The sequence below is a fragment of the Aedes aegypti genome, chromosome 1 (genome assembly GCF_002204515.2).
Source record: "Aedes aegypti strain LVP_AGWG chromosome 1, AaegL5.0 Primary Assembly, whole genome shotgun sequence".
In the NCBI taxonomy this organism is placed as follows: domain Eukaryota; kingdom Metazoa; phylum Arthropoda; class Insecta; order Diptera; family Culicidae; genus Aedes; species Aedes aegypti.
Window position 1 is genome coordinate 21033572 of NC_035107.1, and position 27704 is coordinate 21061275.

Here is a 27704-nt window from a genome sequence, read left to right on the forward strand (position 1 = left end):
CAGCACAAAACTACGGACAAAATAAATCAAGTTTGTTCAGATCCCAATGTGCTAAATCAGTTCACATCTCTGTTCATACTCTTTTTCATCGCATTCGTACTACACACAACACGATTGGTAGCCAGGGGTTGTCAAATTCGCTACCAACACTGACTCCACTCGCGATCTGATGAGAACAAAACGTCAGAAAGGAGAAAACCAAAATAAAATTACTCTAAATTTGCAGCCTCCTGACACCGCCCATACTACCCCATTGGAAAATAACGAGCAAACATCTCTGGTTCCCACTGGGAAGTGGTTCCCACTGACAACTCAATGTTTGTAAACAAATAGTCGTTTAAGGACTAACAATCGATGAAGGCGAAATCTTTTTTGTCGAAAAATTTATTTTCTCGCAACAACAGTTATATTAGCACAAATAAACGGTTACAAACTATTCGTTTGCAGTACAGCAAGTTAATTAGAGTTGATATGGTTAGCGTGGAACACATTTGAATATCGTAGAAAAATTTATCTAATATGATTACGCCAATGTAGGTTTTTGTTCTTGAGTTTGTTGCTGACCTCGAAAACATGGCTGCCTAGCACCGGGCTGTAAATTTGTGAAAAAGTCCCAATCTGGCTGATTTTGGAAATTAAATTTCCGGCTAAAATCAGCACCTTTTCCGTCGGCTTTTGCTTCCAAGTTTGTCTCGGTTTATAGTTCAGGACGTTCAGTTTGAAATCAGTGCAAGTAAGAATGGAAAATTCGTCGAAATCGGTGGCATAACTTTTCGATCGATTCGTACGTGGACGTGTCGGGAAATGATTACTAGCTCGTTATTCGCTGCAGAAAACATCCATTGCTCGTCGTAACAAAGGGAAGCTCTTGTGTGTTGTTACGTGCTTTCTCTTCCTCTAGAAGCGGAGGAGGAACCATTGGGAAAGGGAGCACGATGCTGGAACCGAAGGCCACCGATGATTCGCAACAGCAGCAGCAGCAGGAGGAGCTGGACCGAAACTTGGGCAATGAGGTTCCGGCAAAGGTCGCTGGGGAAACGGCACCGGAAGCGGAGAAGAGTCGCGAGCTGCAGCTGGAATTGAAACGGATCCGAGATGAGTTCAACCAGCAGCGGGCCAAGATGAAGGAATTGTACCTGGCCAAGGAAGGTGAGTGAGGATGGGGGGTTTTCGAGGGAAGATGAGAATATATTTTGATCTGATCAAAGGTGTTTTCATTACACAGTCTAATTTTAAGAACCAGTTTGCAAGAATCGCAACTTCTTCTTGTATCGATGTTCTCAGATTGGTCTAAAATGTTTGAGGGTTAAGTTTTCTATATAACAACTATAGAAAAAAATATATCACAAAAAAACTAATGGTGCTATGAAACAAAACTAGCAAAATTATAGATTAAAGCTTCTTGAAGATACTTGGGCGACTATACCGCAGGTTCTTCAGAAATGTCTTTACTGATTTCTCTGGGAAATTATTCAACATTTCTTCTAGTGATTTCTCCAGAGGTTTCTTCTAGAATCCTTCAGGAATATCTCAAGCAACACTTCTAAAGATTTCTCCAAAAACCAAGAGTTCGTCTAGAATTTTTACAGGAAATTTTTCAGCACACCAACATATTACTACGTATGGTATTTTCCACAACCCACAAAGGTTTATTCCTGTTTTATTGAAGTTCGTTTACGATTTTTTCTAGGAAACCCAAAAAAAATCCCTCCATGAATTCCAATGTCGATTTTTTTTTCAGTCATTCGTCCAGCCATAAATATGAACAGTGACTCCTTACAAAGTTACTATAATATTTAGCATTTCATGTGAGAATTACATCTGTAGTTCTTATAAAAACTCTCTCTTTCTTGTGACTATTGTGAGATATTTGTCCAGCGATTTTTGAAAAATTTGCTGGTAATTCGCTGGAGACATTCCTGAATAAATACTTTAAAGAAATCTTAGGATCATTGTGCAAATTCCTGAATTCTCAAAGAAATGCCTAGCTACAATCTTAATGATATCCGGAGCGTTTTTTTTTAAATAATTCTTTGTATTCCGTGGAATAATAATTTGAAAGCAACTTCTGGAAGAATTACATGCTAAACTCTTAAGGAAAACGATCCCAATGGATGGGTTCGTAAAAGAAATATGATTTCTTTGAGAAATTTTTGAAAGAATGTTTGGAGCATTTGCTGAAGATGTTCTTGACGCAAGCTCTGGAAGTATTTCTTGGATGATTTTTAGCAAAAATTTCCACATTTAATTATTGAAGATACCTTGAACAAAGTGCTTGGAGCAATTCCTTAAAAAGTTTGTGACAAATTTGTTTGTAAATTAATTGCAGATGTTTGAAATTTAAACTGTTTGAATTTTGTTTCTATATGGTCGGGGTTCTGCTAAACCGCACCAAGTGCCATTTTTCCCCGAATGGAGTTTTTCCCACCAAAGGACTTACATAATCATAACCTCTCTACCATAAAAATATCGAGTGATTTGAACAATCCCTTGTAATCTTAGATCATAAATTTTGTTTGGAAGGACACGTAAAACTGTAATTTTGTTTAGCCAGAGTGAACCATAAACCAACGCACGTCATCAGAGGAAATTCATTTTTCAGATATAAAGCTATGTTTTTCCAATTTCTTTCTATATTCTTACAATTTATCCATTCCAAGCAACTCATAGAAACAGAGGCCAGTTAAATTGAGCAGCAATTGATTTATTAAAATTAAATATTGTTTCGGTGGCGTTGATCTATTTTCTTCAGTTTCTCAGGACGCAAGATTGCATCGCTGCCAATCGGTCTGAAGTGAAAAAATGCCAACAAGCCCACATCTTGTCACCTTTATTCACAGAAGAGAGGATCGATGAAGAGAAATCGATCATGCGACTTACGCCCTTATTCTAGCACACGCTTGAAATACTTGCATTTGCTTGTTATGTAACATGTTTATCAATCCACACAGAAGCCGTAATGAAGAAACTAAATAATTCAATATGTTACTATGTGAACAACTCAGGTGGACTTGGTGCGCTTTAGTTGTTAAGAAAATGGCATTTTCGCCATCAAACCCCGTCAGACAAAGTGCACATTACTTGATTCAAGTTTATCGCCATCCCTTCAAGAAGTGAAGATGACTTAGTGGTAGTACACTAGATTACCACTCAGAAGGCACGAGTTCGACTCCCGATGAAACTTTTTTTCTGATGTTCTATCCGATGGTGATGGAAATCAAACAAATTTTAGATTCTGTAGTTATTTTTATATTGCAGTAAAACACCAGCAGGTCACATCTGAAATGATGGTCATTCCTGGTGAACACTTCACGCATTGAACTGTGAACTTGATCAGCAAAGGTGCACCAAATGGGAGCAACTTGGTGCGCTTTAGCAGAGCGAATTCATGGTTTTCTTCGATCATTAGGATTTATGTATGAACACGTGAGAACCTTGATTCAATACATACGAATCCTTCCCATAAACACTTGTGACATGGATTCCAACATGCACGGTGATGATAAGCATCATTTGTCTACAATTTTACTTGTGTTGTTGAAAACTGTGAAACACATCCAACCATACCGAACCACGAACCATATTTTTCAATTTTTGTTCAGCCAGAGTGAACTGAGTGCTTCATATTGTTTAATGAAATCCAATTACATCGTTAATTTTGGATGATTTACCAGTATATTTATTTTCGGTATATTTATTCAACACTGTTTATATTATGCATGTGAGCGATAAAAAAAATTAAAATTATCGACCGCGATAAACTAGTACAGGAAAATACTTTAAAGTAAAATATCTCGGAATAAAGATTTTGTCACTTGGTGCGGTTTAGCAGAACCCCGACCATATGATATTTAAAATCATTAGGGAAATGTCAGGCAGTTTTTTTTTTTTGAAAAAAAAAACACTTTGAAACTATTATTTTTTGGTGGCTTTTTGTTTTTTTTTTTTTTTATTCCTATGGGGTTTTTTTCCTGCCTAGTGTTTTTTTGGTCTCTTTTTTCAGGGATGAGGTCTGGTTCTTTTGTTCCTTGTTAATTTCGAAAAGTTTTTTTTCTTCAATTTTCTTTAATTATTCCTCAAGATTGTCCTTTGGAAATACCCTGGGCTTTGGATTATATTTTCCAGGGAGCGATGAGTTTTGATAATTGATCGCTGTCGTTAGTAGTTTTGATTAGATATTGGGTAAATTTCAAAGCAATGGCATTTTTATTACAAAATTTAGATATTATCTTCCCAACTAACATTTAGTGCAAATGTAAACATTCTCTAAGCCCTCTTTATACGACTTCATGCTGAGTAAAGGCGCTGTACATACGAACGAAAGCTTCTATGCGATCCTTTTACCAACAAATCTGGCGAATCTACTCAGCTATTGTAAAGATGTGTAGGCAGCTCTTATTCATACCGATCATTGCTCTAACTCGACAGTTATACGACATGTAGCTGTGTAAACATCTTCGGAAGGCGCTTCCTCAATTATTTCGCAACTGTTGAATAATTTTTATACAGCTTCGCTGTATTATCGACTAAATATTATTTTCAAGCTGTTTCACAGCTTCCTGAATTTATATCATAAGTATCTGAACGTTACACAATTAAAGTATCTGCCACCGCCTGGAATCGATCTCACGATCTCTGCATCCACAAGTCTCGACGTTGTCCTTGCTGCCACCACAGTATATATCGAAGGCAAAGAAAACACACCGTTTTGTTCTACATCGAAAACGGTTCATATAATATTCTATAATGACGGTAAAGGATGTTATAGCCACGCTTACACCACTTCATCAGGCTGTAAAAGGGTGTGAAACGTCAAACGCAATGTTTACATCCAACAGGCTGTGTAGATTTGTGATCGAGTGAAACTGCTGGTGAAATAAGAGTGCGCGATGATTTTCGGTGATTATCCGGCGGAGTACAACCCGAAGATCCACGGACCTTACGATCCTGTCCGTTACTACGGCAAGCCGGATACGCCAGGTGAAGTTGATCGAATAGGGTGCTTGGTTTGGCCACCGTGACAAGAACCCAAGGCTGCTGCTGGAGTCGTGAGCCGTGTCTTTTAGAGATGGCAACACAAGTACTGAAAACCCAAGCGGATGGGAATTGCCCCGTTCTTTCAGGTCAACGTCGGCGGAATGGTGTTATTCTATGCCAAAAAGAAGCAGCGCAGGAACTACAAGTACCACAAAACGAAGGCCCCTGGAAGCAGGGCAGTGAGAAGCGAATGAAAGTGCGATCCGCGGAGAAAAATTTTGGCAGGATCTGGAGGGGGGTTCCGGCTTGTGGAAGATAGCAATTCGGCATGTATTGACAGACGGATGCTGGCATATAGTGAAAATCTGCTTTTTCGGAGAGTTAATTACATAATTTGCGAAAAATAAAACGTGAAAATATAGCGCAAATTTCGTTTTTCTGTTAAATGATGGTCACTCCTCCTGTGTTGATTCTTTGAAAATTAAGTTGAGGTTAATGGAATTGCAATAGATGCGTCACAAGTTGTTGTTTTACAGCTTACAGCTGTATATTCGCTGTATAACTAACGATAAAGCGCTTCTTAACTATATATTGAGTAGCATAACAAATCATATTGTATAGAAGCAGCCGGAATAATAATGGGAACTTTTATTTCACACCATTTGGTTGCTACTTTTTACGGTGTTGAGTTATAGCTTAGTGAAGGCAGCAAAAGTGATAACTGATGAAGTCTATTCAGCTAATATTTGTAGCTGCAAATTGTTTGCGATACAGCTGTATTAACGCTAATAGTTCTATTTTTGACAGCTTTCAATTTTTGCTGCGTTTGCTGCTTTGATTCAACTGTTATACAGCACAAAGCAAATAATCTTGGCTTATAGCGCTAAAATTGTTAGTTGGGTTCTGACCTAAAGATTCTGGTTAAGCTACTGCATAGTACAGCTATCACTCATCAAAATTACTTTCACTTCGGGAAAATACAGTCAACTCTCCCTTACTCGATATTGAAGGGACCATCGAGTTAGGGAGGTATCGAGATACAGAACAACGCGAGGCACTATGGATTTTGTCATGATTACTAGATTTCAGGCATTGCAGAATTCGCTCTCAATTGAGTATGAAGTACGATCAAAGCAAGCAAAGAAAAACATCCCATCTGTTGCGGTCCACGATCGTCATTGTATCGCAAGGTGTAACAAGTCTGATAAATGGAAGCAGCGAGCGAGAGCCCCAAAGAGAGAGCGATGATAAAATCCATTTTTCTTTGTTTACCGTTGGGGATAGGTGTTTTTCTTTACTGGCACGATAAACAATCCACGAACATCCAATAGTAATAGTGTCCCCCAGGCTTAGAGCATGTTAAAGGGGTTTTATCATGCACTACTATCCCCCCAATCTGATCAAAGTTGTAGCAGTATACGAAAAAGAATCTCTCATAATGTGCAGCATGTTATGATAGTTACAGAGAGCGATAAGTGAGAAATTCTCTCAATTTTCTCAGGATTCAATCCCTGCTAGATTTCCATCCTTGGTGATTACACGTCCACTTGAAACTCTCTAAGCCGCATTCGAAAGGCAAAGAGTTATTCTTAATTCGTATGTATTTTTCCAAAAACTTTTTTGAACTTTGTGTTCTAAATTTTTACTTAAAGTTGTTACTTACTTACTTGATGGGCTACAATCCGCTACGTTGAATCTACGCCGAATGGATAATTCTTATCCACTGGGCTCGGTCCAGAGCCAATCGCTTCCAGTCGCCCTGAACGTTAAGTGCCCTTAAGTCCTCTTCAACTGCAAAAAGCCAACGTGTGCGCGGCCTACCACGAAGCCGACGGCCTTGTCCGGGTTCTTTACTGAATATTATTTTTGCTTGCCATTCTTCCGGCATTTGTACCACGTGACCAGCCCAACGCAGCATGCCGTGTTTTATGAGCTTGATAATATTCACTGGTACAACTCATGATTCATGCGACGCCGCCAGATGCCATTTTCTTGTTTACCGCCGAGTATTGTTCGCAGCACTTTACGCTCAAAGACTCCAAACGCTTTCCGGTCGACCTCTTTTAACGTCCAGGATTCATCGTATAGAGCAACCGGAAGGATAAGAGTCTTATATAGCGCGAATTTTGTTTTCGTCTGCGGGCTACGGGACTTAAGCTGGTTACGGAGCCCGTAAAAAGTTCTATTCGCAGCTGCAAGACGCCTTTTCACCTTGCGGGTAACATCATTATCGTTAGTCACTAAAGTACCAAGATACACAAATTCTTCCACTACTTCAAATTTTTCACCACCTAGCACCACTTCACAACCAACGTCACGATTGGAACCACGCTGTCTACCAGCGATCATGTACAGTGCTGTTCTGAATAATAGCAGCGCATGTCGATTTTCATACAAAATGCTCAACTTTGACATGCTGTAGTTTTGTTCCCTTTCAAGCAATCGAGCTGAAATTTTCTCCACAGATCTACAAATATGATCAATTTTGTAACTACAAAATTTCAGTTTTTTCTGAGTCCCTGCCGAAAAGTGAGACACTAGGTGAAATTTTTCGAAAAAATAGCAGTTTTTCATTTTAAAATTTTACTTCTACAAATATTTTAAACATTTTCGGTTTAGGTGTAGGTTTGATGAGTAGGAGGAGATTGTTCCAATGGTAAGTGATATACAATTTAAAACTATAATGTCAAGCCGAAATTCAAATTTTTAAAACTGCTATTTTTTCGAACAATTTCACCTAGTGTCTCACTTTTCGGCAGGGACTCAGAAAAAACTAAAATTTTGTAGTTACAAAATTGATCATATTTGTAGATCTGTGGAGAAAATTTCAGCTCGATTGCTTGAAAGGGAACAAAACTACAGCATGTCAAAGTTGAGCATTTTGTATGAAAATCGACATGCGCTGCTAGTATTCAGAACAGCACTGTACTTAGTTTTGCTGGTGTTGACGGTAAGTCCAATCCTCGCTGTCTCCCTTTGAAAAGGCACGAATGCAATTTCTACGGCTCGACGATCAATTCCGATTGTATCGATATCGTCCGCAAAACCCAGGAGCATATGCGACCGGGTGACGATGGCATCGCTTCTTTGCACGCCCGCTCTCCTTATAGCTCCTTCGAGAGCAATGTTGAACAAAAGGTTCGAAAGCGCATCTCCTTGCTTCAATCCATCTAAGGTTACGAAGGAGGTTGAAGTCTCATCCGCATCCCGCACACTTGATTTCGATCCATCCAACGTTGCACGAATCAGTCTTATCAGTTTCGCCGGAAAACCGTGTTCTACCATTATCTGCCATAACTCATTTCTCTTTACTGAATCGTACGCCGCCTTGAAATCAATGAACAGATGATGAGTGTGCAAGTTTCCGGAACTTATCAAGGATTTGTCGCAAGGTAAACATTTGATCCGTCGTTGATCGGCCCTCACGAAAACCAGCTTGGTATTCGCCGACGAAGGACTCCTCCAGCGGTCTCAATCTGTTGAACAGAACACGCGACATTATTTTGTACGCCGAATTGAGGAGCGTTATTCTTCGGTAATTGGCGCACTCCAATCTGTGGCCCTCTTTATACAGAGGGCAGATGAGGCCCTCCAGCCAGCTAGCAGGCAATTCTTCTTCCTCCCATATCCTTTACAGAGTACGGTGCAGTATTTCGTACAGCTGCTCACTACCGTGCTTGAAAAGTTCGGCCGAGATTAGCTCGTCTTTTCCAGCAGCCTTACAGTTCTTCAACTCCTTAATCGATCTTCTAACCTCATCTAGCGTCAAGGGCTCCACAGCTTGTCCATCGTTGCTGATGATTAATTTGTTCTCAGCCGCGCGCGTGTTCTCTCCATTCAACAATTGCTCGAAGTGTTTTTTCCACCTGGCAACCACCAAGATTTTGCGCAGTTTTTCTCACTCTTCAGCACAATCATTGGCGTAAATAGGGAGGGGCCAGGGGGGAGCTGGCCCCCTCGAAACGTAGATTTGGACCCCCTAAAATTTTTGAAAAGTAGATGATGAGATAATTATTAATCTGCATGTTGAATATTCATTTTCAAAATTTCTGAATTATCACTGTTTGACATGCAACAGCAATACTTAGTAAAAACGTCTTATCTACTGCCAAACTCTTTTTTGCCATTTATTTTCTCGATGAAGAAATTGACCAAAACACGTTTCACAATAGGCAGAATGCGTTTGATATATTTGTAGTCGTATAGTTAATCATAAAACCAAATGGTTAAGCTTTTAAGTATGATTCCAATCTTAATACAAGCTTCGGGATTTTAAGATCAATTATTGTAACTTAAGCTAAGTATGCCGTACTACTCAAGAAAAATGAACATTTCTGCGAAAGAAATGGTCAAGAAGTTTTCTACAGCAAGCTTTATTAGAAAAGCCATTTCATCTCAACAGCGTACTGCGATCAAAGTAAAATGCTTTTCTTGATCACTCCTGGAAAAAAATCCCACGCATCGAGATAGGCAATTACTTTTCTTTTCAGGTTCAGGTTCTTTTGGAAACTATCCATTAGACAATTTTTTCCGCTGATTTGCTGTTGAAAAGAAAAGTAATCTCCGATTTGATGCGTGTCTGAAGTGTTCAAGAAAATCATTTTTCTTTGATCGCAGTAGGCAGTTGAGAAGAAATGGCTTTTCAAATGGAGCTCGCTGTAGAAAATTTGTAGACCCTTTCGATTTCGTAATTTTTTTAACTATTCTTGTGAAAAGCAGCTAACGTAGCTATACGGTTCAACTGTAAGCTGTTTAGCATTGATTTGCACTTGCGAATTATCAGTTGGTTTCAACGATACCTTGGAAACCACCCTGAGAATAGTTGTTGCTATTATTCAAAGCGTTCTCTCCCTCAAACATGCTATGATTGGATTGCTAGCTTCAATGATAAAATGATTTGCAAGCCTGTGGTTGAATTTCTAGAATATCTAGAATTTTGTTGTTTAATCAATGATCTTTAGTGATAATAAAAAATGTTCTTACTGTAAAATACAGTGTATAAGAATTTTATACTCTGTCCAAAGATGTGTTCCAAATGTATGTTGTATTATCATTATCGATATTTTTGCATTTATGTGAACTACCGTGATTTCGGGTGAAATTGATCACTTTTCACGGTTTTTCTTGTCTGATTTCTATAAGGTTGACAATGCCAAACAACTGAATGCAGAAAAAAAGGTATGAAGGTGAGCCTTATTGACTCAAGTACCAACATTTTCTAACAAATGTAATTTTAGTGCTAAAAAATATGTCTAAAATAAAAAATCGGGAGATCTCATTTCGGGGTGAAATTGATCACTTATCAATGCGATTATCATTAGTTTTCAAAACAACTCTACATAATGAATTTGAGCTCCCTGAATCCGAATATGCTTGCCAAATTCTTAACAATACAACATTTATAGAAATAATGAATGTTTAAATTTCAAGAATAACGCAGAAAACGCCTAAATGTATGCAACTTCCTAAGGAATTTCCTGATATCTAACCTAAATTCAATTGTTTCAACCAAATAAACGAATTGGTACGAGTTTTGGTTATGAAGTCTAGTTTAGGGATATATCTTAAGTATCCTAACAAACTTTCAGGATTATACAATGTCCAAATCCTTGTCTACAACTAGAAGTTTATTGAAGTTTGTCAATACTGCACCGTACATGATTTTGAAATTTTACATTATTTTCATAGAAATGAACATTTTTGAACGCAAAAAAACTTCACAACACACAATTTGGACATCCTTACGACAAACAACGTTCATTCACTGCAGGTTACATTGATATTTGTGCTCCATTAGAAAGTAATAAAATCGAGTGACACAGTGATCAATTTCACCCTACTGATCAATTTCACCCGAATTTACGGTATCAGTGATTTAAAAAGGTGACGATATTTTAGAAAAATAGATAAAATTTGCTTCTACGCTAACGAGATATTGATGATGAAAACGTTTGTAAAAATTTGGAATCATTTTTAAAACTATGTTTGGACTCCATAGTTTGGGGTGAAAACTCTCATAGTTTTCTCTGTGTTTCAAAGGAAGTTTGAGAAAATTTTCAAAGACTAAATACAAAGGATTTTTCAAAGTCTCATAAGTTTTTGAAAAAAAATATGCATGAAAAATCATAGTATAAAACTTATTCTTAGTTTGTTTCAGATTTTTTATTGTACCAAGATCGATAAAACTTGTGTGAAGTGGGCGTCCTCCTACATCTATTCCAGTTAACATGTATTGAGTTTTTCGGTAATCTAATTCGCAAGGTTTTTAAATAAACTAACTCATTATGCATGTCAAAGATGGATAAATTACTAATTAAATTATGAAAGAAATGTACGTGCTCAGATGGGACTCGAATCCTAGACGAGTTCTTTACCAACTAAGCTACCGAGCCACTTGGTGACCCAATAAATCAGAATGTTACAATTTTCTAATTCAAATTCTCGGTCTGCGTAAACTGTTGTTTGTTCAACTACTTTTCATAAAAGCACTTTTTACGTAGAAAAATTATTGATGAAAGTCGTGGGAAGAAACGGTTAAAACTCTAGTTCAAACAGAATTAACGTGGGTGAACTTGGATTCCTATTAGTTTTATTTTAAATCATTGAATTTCATTTGAGTTCTATGTTATATCATCAGATTCTGTACAAAAAAACGTTATCTTTCCAAAATATACCAAAATTATTAAATTCTAATAATGTACACTACACATAATGATCAATCGATTTGGGACATTTTTTGAGGTTATGTCACACGATTCACACATATTTCAAAACAAGCATTGGGAACCGCCAACGCTTAGGGCCCTTGCCCCCCCCCTCCCCCCCCCCCGAAGTTTGATGACTATTTACGCCCATGAGCACAATCTCACTGAGTTCTTACAAAATCCTGAAATAAATTCACAGAATCTTTCGCAGGCTTCTCAGAGTACGGAGCATAATTATCACAGAAAATCCTGAACAGGTCTTCCACATTAAGCTAGATGAGTTTCGGGCGGGTTTCTTTTGTAAACTTCTAAACAACTGGGCTGAATATTCAAAAAATCTAAAACTGGGAAAAATCTTTCATTATTTTTTTTTGCCAAAAATGTTTAATTTACTTGAGATAATTGAGCACTAATTAATTTTAAATCATCTTACAATATAATTCCAAAAATCCAACACCAACTTCTAAATAATATCTTGATGAAACATCTTTTTATTAAACTTTATTATTTTTTTTACTTCAAGCCGCTTGGCAGCGATGCAGTCGTGCGTCCTGAGGTAAAAAAGCTGACAAATTTCCATCTTGTCACCTTTATTCAGGATCGATGTAGAGAAATCGGTGGGTTTAGTAAAAATAACGATTGAAAAATTACTAAATTTTGTCATGAAAAACTGTTTTATTGTTCTCATTTTTAAATCCAAATATCATACTCATATGAAACTTTATATAACTTTAGAAAATCCATACTAAATATGTTCATTTTTATTATATTGTATTTATGTGATTATAGCAGTTTTTGCAATTTTGCATGATTTGTGACATGAAATCATTATAATTCTTTTTGGCCCACTTTTACCTTGGAATAAAAATCTGAAGTTTTGCGAAAATCTTCTTTTATATGAAAGAAAAATCCGGAAAACTTCAGCCGTATTGGAGATCATCGATACAAGAAGAGGTTGCGTTCTTTTCAAACTGGATCTTAAAAGCAGTGCTGTTAAATATAAAAATTTTGGAAAAAAAAATCAAATGTTTATAGCAGTATTTTCGTTTTGAATTGCAGCGGAATGCAAGCGATTTTCCAAGGAAGCCGCCGCAGTGCGGAAGGAGCTAGACGAGGCCAAATCGCAAATCATGGTGATGGAGTACAACCGGGAGAAGGATCTGGAGGAGCAGAACAGACGAGCGCAGGAGGAGATCCACACGCTGCAGCAGTTGGTCCAGGAAACGGTGGACGAATCGGCTTTCAGCAACGGGGAGGTGCGACGGCTTGCCGAGGAGAACGAACGTCTCCGGGCGGAACAGCAGGAACTGAAGGAGGCGCTCGCTGCAGCGCAGCAGGTGGGTGTTTATGGTTTGGATAGGTGATGGAGATTGTAAAACATGCCCCAGAAAATCATACCCTAGAATCCAACCCTGGTAGCAGGTCTTTTTTTAGAGACCTGATAATTATTTTAATGCAAGTCTTTAGAAAGTCTCTATTTTTAAATAAAAATCTCTAAAGTATCTTTTTCATCCAAAATGGCCTCTAAAGTCACTTTTCTTTTCTTTCCGACTTGCAATGAATCCTGGTGCAAAAGTGTAGAGACTCAAAAGAAATTTTAGAGGAAGGCTTCACGATCTCTTCTATTAGTGTATACTGAAGAGATTTCTTCTGAAATACTTTTAAGGACTCTTCCATGGTTCCCTCTAAAAATTATTTCTCCAATTCTCCAAAGTTTGCTCCAAGAAATCCATGATCTCTCCAACGCTGTTACCTCCAGCAAAATAATCATCACAGGGACTGTTTCAGGATTTTCATCAGAGATTCTTCCACAAATTCCTGCAGTAGTTACGTTAGGAGATCCCCATGCCTATTTTTCCGATTATTCTCCCATTCATTTTGATGTAGATTCCTTTAAGCATTGATGGACGGTTTCTCCAAAGCATTCCTCCAGGGATTATTCCAGATAATGTGTTAAAAACTTTCCCATGATTATGTCAATGATTTTGATCAGGGATTTCTCATGAAGCTCCTCCAGAAATTTCCACAGCATTTCATTCTGAGAAACTTAATACTTAATCGCTTTCCTTCCAGGATACGCCGAGTTTGGCACCGGTGCTGAACCAGGCGAAGAAGATCATCCGCAAGCTCGGGGCGGCCGATTCCAATAGTCACGACAATCTGGAGGATTCCATGCGGAAGGTAAACAAATATGTACGTACCAACGCGAAATTGCGCCTTATGTCCTCTATATTTTGGTTGTATTTGATTGGTTGCTTCTTTCGGAAATTGCTTTGCACGTAGTAGATAACTTGTCAGTTGTGGGTGAGAGCTTTCCTAATTTAGATTTTTGATTTCTAGGCTCAGGAAGATGCTGAGGTGCTTCGGTCGCTTGTGGTTCCCCTAGAGGAAGAGATCAAAACTCTGAAAGAGAAGCTGAGAGATGCTTACGAAGAGCTTGAGAAGCACCGTGGCGAAGACACGCGGAAGCCTCCAGAATCGGCACTGGTTGGGATGTTGAAGGAGGCGGCTCGGAAGGATCCAGCTCCAAAGGAACCAAATCCCGACAATCCCCAAGAACCATCCACCAATAACCCATCGCCGTGCGAGATGTGCTCCAATTACGAAACCAAATTGGTCCATTGTCAGGAACAGATCAATGGCGAGAAGCAAAAAGTGCAGCAGCTGGAAAAGAGCGTCGAGCGGATGAAGGAAGAACTGGCCAAAGAGGGTGCTATGCGAGCGGACTTGGAAACTCAGTGGCAGCTGAAACGAGAGGATCACAAGGCTGAGGTGCAGCGACTGAATGAGCAAACGGCCAAAGCGGAACAGGAACTGGCGGCACTGAGGAAGGACTACGGTCAACTGAAGCAGACCGTGAACGACGAGTTGCAGAAGCTGACGGAGGAGCGGGAACAGGTAACGGAGGCTGGCGGGAAGAGGGGATTTTTGTTTAAATATCGTAAAATTTTGGGATAGACTACTGCTGCTGACGTGAATTGCAATTGGAAGTGAATAACAACTTGAAGTAGAAATGACCCGGACTTTGACTTTGACTGCATCGATTGACTGTTATACTTCTTCCTCTGAGTAGAGGTACTCCCAGAAATATGCTCTGCGAAGGGGTTTTGTCATTTTGGATTCCTCCCAAAAAAAAAAAAGTTTTTCCGAGAGAATTTCTTCCGAAGTGTTTTCCCGAAAAGGATTCGAGAAGCAGACGGCAGACATTCTTTCCGCAGTTTTTTCGGAAAAACAAATTGTCGGAAAAAATGTGTGCCTCGCCCTTATCTAGGTCACGGAAAAAGCATGGACGCGAAGGGTCCAAAATTGGCCTCAAACGGATTTTTCAACATCCAAATGAGCTAGGCAGTTCGTATCTTCGGCAAAGTTATTCAGCCGATTGAAGGCTATCTGGCAATGACAAATTTGACTGAGAATCTATCCGCTAAGTGCCACTAGTGACAAATCTTTTCAGTCATCTGTATCTCAAGATCCTTATCAGTTAGAAGGTTGATTTCTTCGACAATGCTGTTCAGCAGATCAAGGACTACCTGTCGGTGAAGAGTCTGATTGGATATTCATCCGCTTGGTGGCGCTAGTAAAAATAAAACTCTCCAATTTTCACAACCTCACGATGCTTATTAGCTAGAAGGTTGGTGTTTTCAGCCGATTGAGGGCTATCTGGACGTAAAAAATCTAATTGACAATATATTCGCTAGGTGACACTAGTGACAAATCTTCTTCAAGTGTCTGTATCTCAAGATTCTTAAAACTTGGAAGGTTGGTACCTGTTGGATTTAATCCAAAGAGAATTTTCAAAAGTATTATTCTTCGCCGCAAGCGAAATAAATACGCACGATCCAGTTGTGGTTGCAAAGAAGAATATAATTTCCCTAGTTGGAACGTATAAATTCATTTTAGTATCATTTGAATTTCTTAAAATATAGTTCAGGCCGTGTGGTAGGCCATGATAGGTTTGTGAACCCCTGTGGAAAGTGTACATATGATTTTCAATTCTCATGTTTACTTACGTTTAGCTCCCTTTGTGTAATATTGTGTCCGTTCAGAGCAAATTAGTGGTAGTCCTAGTAATTACAATATATGTTTGATATGTTTCGAAGATGTTCCCTCCCCTTGGTTATGCGACCTTGCCGCGATGGGAGGGCATAATCCATTAGCCCATATGATGGAAACCAAAGGCGTAAACTGTAGTGGTGGTATCACATTTTGGCATTTTTTGCTTAAAGCCGCGTCATAATTCACATGGCATAGACGCAATAATATCTCGGATGTGATCCAACGGACATTCTGCGTCATTGATAGAATTGATGCCCATTTCAAATAATTAATCTATTCGAAGTGGACATTAATACTATTGATGACGTTCAGTTTGCCTTTTGCTAACCAGAATGATCCGTAACCACACTTAACCTTCGGGCTGTCGCGCTGTTGTACTTAGTACAACAGTTGTGATTTATATGCTATCATTTTGCAACAAAGATATCTATCGACACCAAACCAAAATGTATTCCTCAAGAATCTTCTTAAGAACTATACTCGATGGTTTTTATATACAGTATGACCCCTTATAATGCGGTAAAATCAACAAATGTACATGAAAGTCGCATAATAATGAACGCACTATATACGGTTCGAGTAAACCACAGTTTTTAATCGGTATATCTCAAAATCCAGATTATATAGAAACTTTGGGTCTTTAGTAAAGTTGTTCTGGAGGTGCAGCGCTATCTGTTGGTACCGCATTTAATTCGGAATTTGACCGCTAGGTGGCACTAGTGGGCATGGAAGTTTTACTTTTGATTTGCAAATATTTCAGGATCCTGATCATTTAGAAGGATGGCGTCTTCGGCAAAGTTGTTTAGTAAGTTAAGGACTATCATTGTTCGAGGTAGTTGATTCAAAATTTTGCCACTAGGCGGCGCTAGTGTGCATGAAACTATTGTTTGCAGATATCTCAGGAGCCTGACCACTTAGAAAGAAGGTGTCTTCGGTAAAATAGCTCAGTAGCTCAAGGACTATCATTATTTGAGGCAAGAAATAGGATATTTTGCCACCAGGCGGCGCTAGTGAGCAAAAAAATTTTGTATTGCGGATGCTGCAGGATCTTGACTTTTTAGACAAACACCTTCAGCAAAGTTGTTCAGAAGCTCAGGAACTATCATTATTTTACAAAATCTCGAACTTTAAGGATTAAAAAAAGATATAATTCGAACTACTGAACAACTCTGCCGAAGACACCATCTTTCTAAGGGAGCAGGCTCCTGAGATATTTGCGAAACAAATGTTTAATGCTCACTAGCGCCGCCTGGTGGCAAAATTTTGAATCAACTAGCCCTAACAATGATAGTCCATAAGTTTCCGAGCAACTTTGCCGAAGACGCCATCTTTCTAAGTGGTCAGGATCCTGAGATCTGCGATTCAAAAGTTTCATGCTCACTAGCGCCACCTAGTGGCAAAATCCCGAATTTCTTGTCTAAAATAATAATAGCCCTTAAGCGACTGAACAAATCTGCCGAAGACGTCATCTTTTTAAGTGGCCAGACTCCTGGGATATTCGCAAAACCAAGGGTGTTGTACAAAGTACAACGCGCGACTACTCGCGTTACAAAAATTCGCGCGACGACCGAAAGGTTAATATTAGCTAGCTAGATACATCGTTATCATATACGACGTAGGGAATACTTAGGAACTCTTAAGAAAATGACTAGTAGATTCACTGAATAGAAGTAAGTGGCGACAATCTTATTTTAATATGGTTTTTACATTGCCATAGTAAGAAATACCTCTTTTGTAACAGCGGTATAAATAATCTAATTCCAGCTTCATTTTCGCAAAATTTACAAGTAGAAAGTAGGCGTTGTGAAGCATTGCATTTGCCACCGAAAAGCGAATCTTGTAGGAGACTGTAATAGAAGCCTAAGGTAACTTTACTCTTCAATATTCACTATAAAAATGACTATGGAAAGTAAGACGCTGAGATCGATCATTAGGGTACACTTGCTAGTTTCGAAAATATTGTTGAACAAACAAGGAAAGCGACTTTTTTCTTAAGGATATATGAACTTAATGACCAATAAATACTTTTAACAACAAAAAATGAAATTAACTAGAACTACTACTAAACAGCCTAATTTTGTTAAGACTTGACGACAATTGACATTTAAGACTCTAATCTTACGTAAAAGACATGAGTAATCAGAATAGCATTTGAATGACAAATTATTCAAAACTATTTCGACCAGACATAATGACACTACTACACTACTATTTCAAAAAAATGCTGATGGAGCTGCTGATTTTCACAATGCTTCCTTTTCTCAAAAGCAAGGGAATATGAGTACTTTTCAAAAACTACCACGTCGCAGGTCGCATACCTGTCACTCCTCTGTCATACCATTACAGCCCCAGTCTTGCATGCAGGATTGCAAGCATTAAAGAGGCCACAGTGATAGACGTGCGCGTTGGCCTAATAGGGTAGGCCAACAGTCCCCCAGGGTACGCCAACTTCCGGTTGGCTTACTTCTCCACGCGCTGAACGTCTAGGACTGCCAGCTTTGCCACGGGACGCTCATAGACTCCGGTAGCTGTCTGCACGGTCGCTGATCGGGTTTGTCCATCTCGGCTGGTTGTTGTAGTGATGACCCTTCCTTTCGGCCAACAGTTCCGTGGTGACTTCGGGTCGACGATGACAACGATGTCTCCGGTAGTGATCGGCTTCACAGGCTGAAACCACTTAGACCGGCGAGTGATCTCTGGTAGGTAATCGGTTACCCAACGTTTCCAGTACGTGTTCGACAAAAAATGAGAGGAGCACATGTTCCGCTTCAGGATATGACCACTGTCATCAAAGTTGACCAGCGGTTCCGAGCCACTGGACGATCCCAGCAGAAAGTGGTTTGGAGTAAGAGCTGGAGCGGAATCCTCGTCTAGCGGAACGTGCGTAAGAGGGCGGGAATTAACGACGTTTTCGATTTCGGTCAGCAGATTGCGAAGGACTTCGTCGGTGAGAGTCTTGGTCAAATTATTTTTGACGGTACGTATCAGTCGCTCCCAGCTGTCACCCATGTGTGGCGACAGCGGAGGGTTGAACACCCATTCGGTCTCCTCGGTTGAAAACTCTTGCATCATTTCGTCGTGGTCAATTGTACTCTAAAGTCTCTGGAGCTCTCGGTCTGCACCAACGAAGTTGGTACCACGGTCACTATATATCTTGCGAGGTTGGCCACGACGAGCGACGAAGTTGCGGATTGCCATGATGCATGAATCGGTGTTTAACGAGGTGACAAGCCAGCGCTTCTCGTGCCTTCTGCCAACAACAACTTCGATGGGGCCGAAATAGTCGATACCAACGTGCGTGAATGGACGGGAAAAAGCTTCTAGACGGCCGGGTGGTAGGTCGGCCATAATCGGGATGCTCGGTGTTGCGCGCTCGTTCTTGCATTTCTGGCAATTCCGATGAACTTGGTTGTAGCAAGTCCGTAAGCGAGCGATTTGGTATTTCTGACGTAGCTCATTAATCACTGTTTCGTGATTTTGATGGTGATATCGATTGTGGTAGTGGTTGTTTACACAGCGTAACAAAAATGGCATATTTGCGTGTCTCTAAAATCAAATTATGTGTCTCTAGTAGACTTGAGGTTGCTGAATTTGAAGCCGTTCTCAGAAATGTTCCAGCACTTTTTTAGCTATAGGTCGCCAAAGTTGCATAAAACACTGGTTTTATTGATGGTTACATAAAATTTAAAGTATGATATATCAATCTTTTTGGAGATAAGCTTGCAAAATAGGACTTCAACTTTCATTTTAGATATAATTTGGTTGAAATTGAACGATTAAATTTAGATTAAATCGATTTTTTCACCAAGCTTGCAGTCTCCACACAAAATTCTTCATTTTTTTGTATGGCAGAATACAATACTTTTCGAAACCATAAAAAAAAAATAACTTTTGAGCATCCAAAGTATGATGAACTTTGTTGATAATAGTTATTTTACATATGATGTTTTGATTTCGTGACAAATTAAGCGAATAAATTACCATACAAGCTGGCAAACTTACATGCAAGTTGGCTGAAATAGTCAAATTTTGCATTTTCAACAGTGAATATCTCAAAAACTAGACGTGCTGTGATATTTTTGAAAACGGCAATGGATTTAGCAAATCTTAATTTAGTAAATAACGGTATTTTGGTGCTTGAGACAAAAACGTGTTCCGCAGTGTTATCAATGTGGTAATATGGTGCTTCCGAGGGAGGATGATGGGACTTTTCGCATCTTCTGTGGTATACTGACACGCTGTAATTCGTGTTCTCATTCGCATAATGCCGTAGTCGTCGATCCATGGGAGAAGTTTGTACAGATCACTGGTTTTAGGAAGCTGTTTAGCGGTATTTAGAATGTGGAGCTCTTCCGAGTACTCGTCCTGCTGCGCGATGCATATCAGGCGTGCTTCGGCTGCGCGGAGCTCTCCGTTAGTCAATGGTCCACAATAAGTGGGCTTTTGAGTGACTTGAGGCGCCCAAGATCGCCAAACGTCTTGAAGTAACACTTTCAGATAGGCGAGAAAGTGAGCAATCAGCCCTACTGGATCGAATATGGTCATCAGCACACGTAGCACCTCTCGTTTTGTTGGACGTCGACCACCCTTCAACAAATCCGCATCGTATCGGTTCCAGCCAATCTTGTAGGTAAAAGCATCGGCTGATGTATTCCACCACATGCCTAGAACCTTCTCAGTGGCCAGTTCAGTAGAGAGGTCTAAACTTTTCTCGTTTTCTACGCTCTGCTCCTGTAGCGCATCCATGACTTTTTTGGAGTTACTGATCCAATTCCGTATCTCAAAGCCACCCTGGGCATGGATGTGCCGAACATCCTTGGATATCTGGATCGCTTATTTCTCTGTTGCCACGCTAATCAGCATGTCATCGTCGTAGTGTGATTTGCTTCACACGCCTCTGGATGACTTTCGATAAACCGGTCAGCATTGACGTTCTTGACGTATTGCGCGCTACTAGGAGAGCAGCATGCTCCAAAGGTCATCACTGTCATGGCATAGATCACCAATTCGCCCTTTTCATCCGTCCAGTAAAACCATTGATATTTCTGATCTTCTCGACGAATGTTCACCTGATGGAACATCTCGCGGATGTCCCCCGTCACCGCAACAGGATGCTGTCGGAAGCGCAGTAGAATGCCAAGAAGAGAGCATAGCAGATCTGGGCCCTTCAGGAGAACCGAATTCAACGATATACCGTGAACTTTAGCGGCTGCGTCCCATACTATTCGGACTTTTCCGGATTTGTTTGGGTTGGTCTCTGAAAAGACGGGCAAGAACCATGCGTTGCTAGATTGCTGCTGAACTTCGTCCTGTGAAAGTTTGCGGATGTACCCTTTGACGATGTAGTCGACTATCTTCTGCTGCAAGACTTCTGCGAGTTGAGGATCGTTTGCCATGCGTTTCTCCAAGCTTCGGTGTCGACGAAGGGCCATTGGCCGGCTATCAGGCAGACGGACGTTGTCGTAGCGCCAGAGAAGGCCGGTCTCGTAGCGATTGCCTACGAAGCGTGTAAGAGATTTCAGTAGCGTCTCGGCTCTTTCATCTTCGGCTGACAGAAGTGGTTTGGATGAACTATTGACTCCTAGGCTGTCGATTGCGAAGTGCTCCTTCATCGTTTGATGCAAGTCGTCATCTAACCGCTCATTCGATTTAGTCATTCGATCATTGGTTCCGATCAAAATCCGTGGATGTGCATCGTGGTATGACGAAATTGGTAACCCTTTCAAATAGCGGTATGATTGTTTCAGTTCATTGAAATCTAGGGTTTGCTGTGGTAGCCGTAGCTCGCTTACGGTTTGAACCTCCTCTAAAGTGAACTTTGCTGCATGTTCATACTGTTCTGCAACTTGGAGGCGAACGATACGCGAATCCTTTTCGCATCGCTCTGTGCCGCAGGTCCAGCGTAGGCATATTGGACTAGGATTACCGCCTAGTCCAAGTTCGTCGACCAATTCTTGGTCCAACAGTGTTGCTCCTGACCCTTCGTCGAGGAAAGCGAAGGTATGAATCGTCTTTCCCGGTCCGGTTAGAACTACAGGAAGATAGGAACATCCATCTTTGCCACATGGTTTTGCCTTGCACAATCCTTTGTGTTGACGAAGACTCGGTAGAGTCCGAACTCTCGGATGACGGCCCATTTGGAATCTCTCGAAAACCGCAAGAAACGCTTACATTTGTCCACAGACTTACAGGTTCCTTTGCAAACCGGACAGGTATTCTTCGCCGGCGCGGTTGTAGGCGTTGGCATTGACTCAGCGGCCGGGGTGGAGTTGGTGATGGACTTCGTTGGTGTTTCTGAGTGAGCATTGAGGTACGCTTTTCCTTTTCCTTTTCGACGAGCGTCGTTCCGAATCGGCTTCGACTGTAACGGATCTATTGGAAACGTTACTGAGATTGCTGCTTCCGCTAGCGAGTAGATCCATTCGCTGAAGGTCGCTAGGTTGACCGTTAGCTGTGGTTTCCGGTGTTGCGCCCAATTCAGCTTGATCGAATGCGGTAGCTTGGCAACAAGCTGGTGAAGGAGGGTTACGTTATACATATATTCCTGCAGACCACAGGAGGCGACCGTTGCACAGAAATTCTGGACGTTTACAGCAAAGTCAACCAACGGCTCAAGCCGATCTTCCCGGATTGGTGGTAGAGCGCTGATCTTGCTTATCAACGAGTGTACGATGATCTCCGGTTGGCCATATAACATTTTCAGGCTATTGATTATGCCTTGGACGTTTCCCGGATGCATCAGCCGACATTTGACTGCTTCGTAGGCTTTTCCCTTCAAGCTCTTTTGCATGCGTACAAGGTTTTCCTCCTCCGTATATCCACACATAGCGGACGTACTATTTAGCATGGATAGAAAGATCGGCCACTCCTCCGGGTAACCGGAAAATGATGGTAAGTCCCTGGAAACCGCTTGTCTTGCCGCAATTTGGGACTGTGATAACTGGAATGCATCGCCGTTGCTCGGCAGCTCTGCAAATGTAGGGTTGTGACCTGATTCTGCTCTAGAATCGTAGAATTTGCCAGAGTTCGCGGAACTCGGACCGGCGCTGAATGGATTCGCGTAGATTGAGGATGGATATTGGGATTGAACTATTTGGACATTCTGATAGGTGTTTGCTGGCATTGTTCAAACTCCTGCGGTGCTGAACGCTGGTCTTGGTGACCTCGTATCTGCTGTGCTGGTGGTTGACATGATTACTCGTTAATACTCGGTTTGAATACGTTACTCAAATAGTTATGAAGTGTGCACATGTATAGCAAAACACAAAATCAATGCAACTGCGCTTCAAGAGACTATAAGGGAAGCCATGAAAAATGGTTTAATAACTCAACATAAAGATTATGATTTGAAAATTATAGAGAGATGGCTGTAGCGCTATCTACCAATTTATTCTTCAATTAGGTTCCACCATTGGACACGAAACATTATTTTTACAGTATATCTAGATACTGTAGTTGAACGGCTAATAATAATATATAAGATTGACTTTTTGTTTGGCTTGCGCCTCCTAGATGATAAATTCCCAATCAGACTCTTCACCGCCAAAACGCTGAAAATCTTTGCCGAAGACTCGAACCTTCAGCTTCATAACTGTTTGAATAACGTATTGGTAATAATTTCTGATCGGCTATATATTACCCCCAATATTTTCCACCTCAAGCTTTCAATCTGCTGAATATCTTTACCGATGACCCAATCAGAATCTAATCAGATTTACATATACATAGCCCTCAATCTGCTGAATATCTCTATCGAAGGCACCAATCTTCTAGCTCACTGTTTCTCAACCTTGATAACCACAGCAAAACGGATCGCTATTGCATTATTTATTTCACTGAACGTTTTTGATTTAAACATGTCGGTATCACATAGTTATCATCTACTGAGTGCTACTGAGTTGGTATCATCACTACACTCAACTTAAAGAAGGATTAATTTTAACAGATCCATGTATACTTCCAAACAGTTTGCGGCTTTGATAGAGGGTGAATTATCAACAAATATCGACACGCTAGTAGTAAGGATGCATAATGAACACAACACTCAGCTGTCAAAATGAACAAGTCTATTGACTTTATTTTCACGTAATAGTGATAGGGTACTTCAGTAACAGCTATAGGCAGTTCATTTCATTTTGATCCATGTTTTGATGATTGTTACGTTTGTCAGGTAAATTCTTAAAAAAATCATTTTCTAGAATCTACGTGATTTTTCACGTAGCCTTGACGTTTGGATTATTTTGAGTGTAAAATGGTTAAGCGAAGTATGCTCTTCAACAGAAAAGTAATTGCCTGTCTCGATACGTGAGAAATTTCTTGCAAGAAATGCTCAAGAAAAGCACTTTTCTTTGATCGCAGTACGCAGTCGAAAAGAAATGTCATTTCAAATGGAGCTCGCTGTAGAATTTTTTTTGACCATTTCTTCCGCAGAAATTTTTACTTTTCTTGAGCAAAACAGCATACTTAGCTGTATTCTAAAAAAATATTTCTTTGTTTTCAACAGTTTTTTCAATAGAATCCACAGAGATTTGTTTCAGGAAGTTTTCCGGAAATCTTACAAGATTCCTCCAGGGGCTCTTACGCCGAACTAACCGGTTATTTTTTCAGCGATTCTATTTTGAATTTCTTCAAGAATCCCTCGCAGGGATTATTTCAGAAAATCTATTAACAACTCTTCCTTGATTGCATTTCCAAGGATTTTTTTTTCAAGAATTTCTTCATATTTTTTTTGTTTTAATCTCTGGATAAATTTATTATAGATTTTCTTGGCAAATTTTACAAATTCAATCCAGAGTGGGAATATTAAACAAATTCCGAACAACAATTTTGGAAGAAATTCTGAGAACTCCCTTGAAGCATTCCCGCAGAAATTACTGATTGATTACTTGAAGATGTCGTAAATATAAATCTTCCTTCTTCTTCTATATAGTATCTCCTAGAGAAGTCGAAAACTATTAAATACTTGGAGGACATAGGACTTTCCCGACAAGTTAAAAAAAACTTAGGAAGTGTTCCTCCTGATAGAATCTTTGGAGTTAGTTTCCAAACTGAACAACAATATGACGGAATTTTCGTATATGAACATGATTGTTCGCAGGAGTTAAAATTCAGTCGGTAAAACATAGTTTTGATTATTACTCGTCTAACTATAAGAGATAAATATAATCACCTAACTCAAATTGACTGAGTCGACGGGGAAAGGAGATTTGATTAGATCTAAAAGGTCAAATATCGTGTAAAATTTGTAATTGCAAATGAATAAAAAAAAACTATTTTAAGTACAAACGACCTGGACTTTGACTTTGACCGCCCCGACCGAAACGACTTTTGCTGCCCAGAGGCTCACCGCAGTCTCCGTCCCATTTCAGGTTTACCGCCATTTGGAGGTCCTGCAGAAGGACAACGAATTCCTCTCCGGTAAATACCTGGACAATTCCGAGATGCTCAAGGATCAGGAAATCAACCTTCCCCAAAGTATCGACGAGCTTCACGAGCTGGTTCTGACGCTGCACGAGAATCTGATCGTCACCAAAGCGGGTTGTGAATTTGCCGAGCGGAAAACGCTCAGCATGCAGGACGAAGTGACCCTGCTGCGAGACCAGCAGCACATTCGCGAACGGGAAGTTCGTCGCGCCGAACGGGATTACTCCAACAAGGTCGCCCAGCTGGAGGAGCAACTCCGACAGCAGTACCAGCACTATCAACGCCTGGCCGCCCACAAGGAAGAACTGGAACGGGCCGACGCCGATAACAAGCGCCAGATATCCGAACTCCGGATGCAAACCATCGAGCTGCAGGCCACCAACGAAAAGCTGGACAAGCACAACGTGGACCTCAAGAACAAGATGAGTGTCCTCCAAGAGGACCTCGCCAACAACGAGGCCGTCCAGAAGGACTTTGTCAAGCTGTCCCAATCGCTGCAGATGCAGTTGGAGAAGATTCGCTCGGCAGACACGCAGGTCCGCTGGCAAGACGAAGAGGACATTGACCAGTGCCCGAACTGTCGGAAGGAGTTTACGGTAACGCGACGGAAGCAGCACTGTCGCCACTGCGGCACCATCTACTGTCCACCGTGTCTCACGAAAACGGTCTCGATGGGAGCGAATCGACGGCCGGCGCATGTCTGCGACGTGTGCCACACGCTTCTGGTCCAGGACACGGCACCCTACTTCAGCCGGGAACCTCCGCAATCGCCCTGAGCTGAGTCGTCGTCGTCGTCGACAGCTATAGTTAGGTAGTGTTCTTGTACGTGTAAATGTGTAACTTTATGGCCGCCTAGCGCCGTTTTGCTGCCAGAGGCCAGATTTAGTGCTGTTAGGGCAAATTGAGTTCCGTTCAGGGAGCGATTGGGAGGGGTGGGTAATCCAAAGCTATCCGTTTGACAATGAAAGAGAGACAAGCGCGCGAGGACGAGCGAACGAGTGCAAAGAGGCAAAGCATGTTTTATTATTACTCTGATTCAAATTTTAGTGTACATTTAGCTCTTTCGCTTTGTCGTATTGCAGAACTTTATGGAACATAACTACTTACAAGGAAATATCGCAAAATATAGGATTCGTTACTAACCGATTGTGGGTGTTGCCGTCTGCTGTTTGAACCGAAAGCCCTGTGTTGATGTCATCATACTTCAATTTCAAAGACCCGAACGTTTTGGAGTATTCAAATACATTTATTATTGACGTGACACTTAAACATTACCTAGTGCGCGAATGACTGCCAAGCTACGGTGACTTTTGGTTGATCTACCTTCAAGAAGCATTACAATTGTTCAAATTTCGCTTGCAAAATTATCGATTTTTACATACCATTCTCATCAAGTAGATCTAAGGACTGGGGAAAACTATGCACGCATACATCTCTGGCGGGGTAAAAATGCTTCAACAATCATTAAACGCTATGCAATTTTCTTATAATTCGTTCAACAAATCCTATAGGCAACAATGAGTCGGTTTTTATCGATTTCGATTCATGCTCGATGGAATATGATTGATTTTTTGTTTGTTAAAGCTAAAGCATAACTTTTTGTGTAATAATAGACAACTGACTTACATCTATATCTTCTTTACAATAGGTCTTAGGTGTAATATCGCTTCCCGGCATAGAAAAAAAGAACACTCATTATGAAGAAGAGAACGTGTTTTGAGAGTTACAAGACGAAGTGATTCATGTTCCACTAGTAGTACATGGCGACCGTGACTGAACGACCTGGTACTCACGGCATTTCTGGAGGATTTGCCGCACGGAAAAGATCTGGTCCGTTGTCGAGCGGCCGTCGATGAAACCTGCTTGATAACTTCCCACGAACTCGTTTGCTATAGGTGATAGACGACGGAAGAGAATCTGGGAAGCACTTTGTAGGCGACGTTTAGGATAGTGATTGCACGATAATTTTCACACTCCAGTTTGTTGCCCTTTTTGTAGATAGGGCATATAACGCCTTGTTTCCGCTCCTCCGGTAGCTGTTCCGTTTCCCAGATTCTGACTGTCAGCCGATGCAGACAAGCGGCCAACCTGCCCGGGCCCATCTTGATGAGTTCGGCTCCGATACCATCCTTGCCAGCGGTCTTGTTGTTCTTGAGCTGTTGAATGGCATACTTAACTTCCGCCATCGTGGGAGCTGGTTGATTTCCACTGTCCGCTGTGCTGACGTAACCATCGCCTTCGCTGTCCTGACCTTCTGGGCCTGTGTTCTCTGCTCCATTCAGGTGTTCATCGTAGTGCGGCTACCAGCTTTCGATCACCTCGCGTCCGTCCGTCAAGATGCTCCTACCCTCATCCCTGCACATTTCAGCTCGCGACACGAAGCTTTTGCGGGATGTGTTGAGCTTCTGATAGAACTTCCGCGTTTCTTGAGAACGGTACAGCAACTCCATCTCTTGGCATTCCACCTCTTCCAGGCGGCGCTTTTTGTTCCGGAATAGGCGGGTTTGCTGTTTCCGCTTCAGTCTGTATCGTTCCTCGTTTTGC

General features: G+C 40.8%; 1 protein-coding gene across 2 annotated transcripts; it reads left to right on the forward strand.

Moving 5' to 3' along the window:
* The first annotated feature begins 598 nt into the window (after positions 1 to 598).
* Positions 599 to 26307, forward strand: LOC5576535 (rab GTPase-binding effector protein 1). Of its 2 annotated transcripts, none has more exons than XM_021839105.1 (5): positions 599 to 1149; positions 12741 to 13018; positions 13755 to 13874; positions 14022 to 14579; positions 25106 to 26307. In XM_021839105.1, the coding sequence occupies exons 1-5, from the start codon at positions 936 to 938 to the stop codon at positions 25934 to 25936; spliced, it is 2001 nt and encodes a 666-aa protein (XP_021694797.1). In that variant the 5' UTR covers positions 599 to 935; the 3' UTR covers positions 25937 to 26307. The 2 variants fall into 2 exon arrangements, with proteins under 2 accessions (XP_021694797.1, XP_021694798.1); XM_021839106.1 differs by having other exon boundaries at positions 13755 to 13862.
* Positions 26308 to 27704: the final 1397 nt, after the last annotated feature.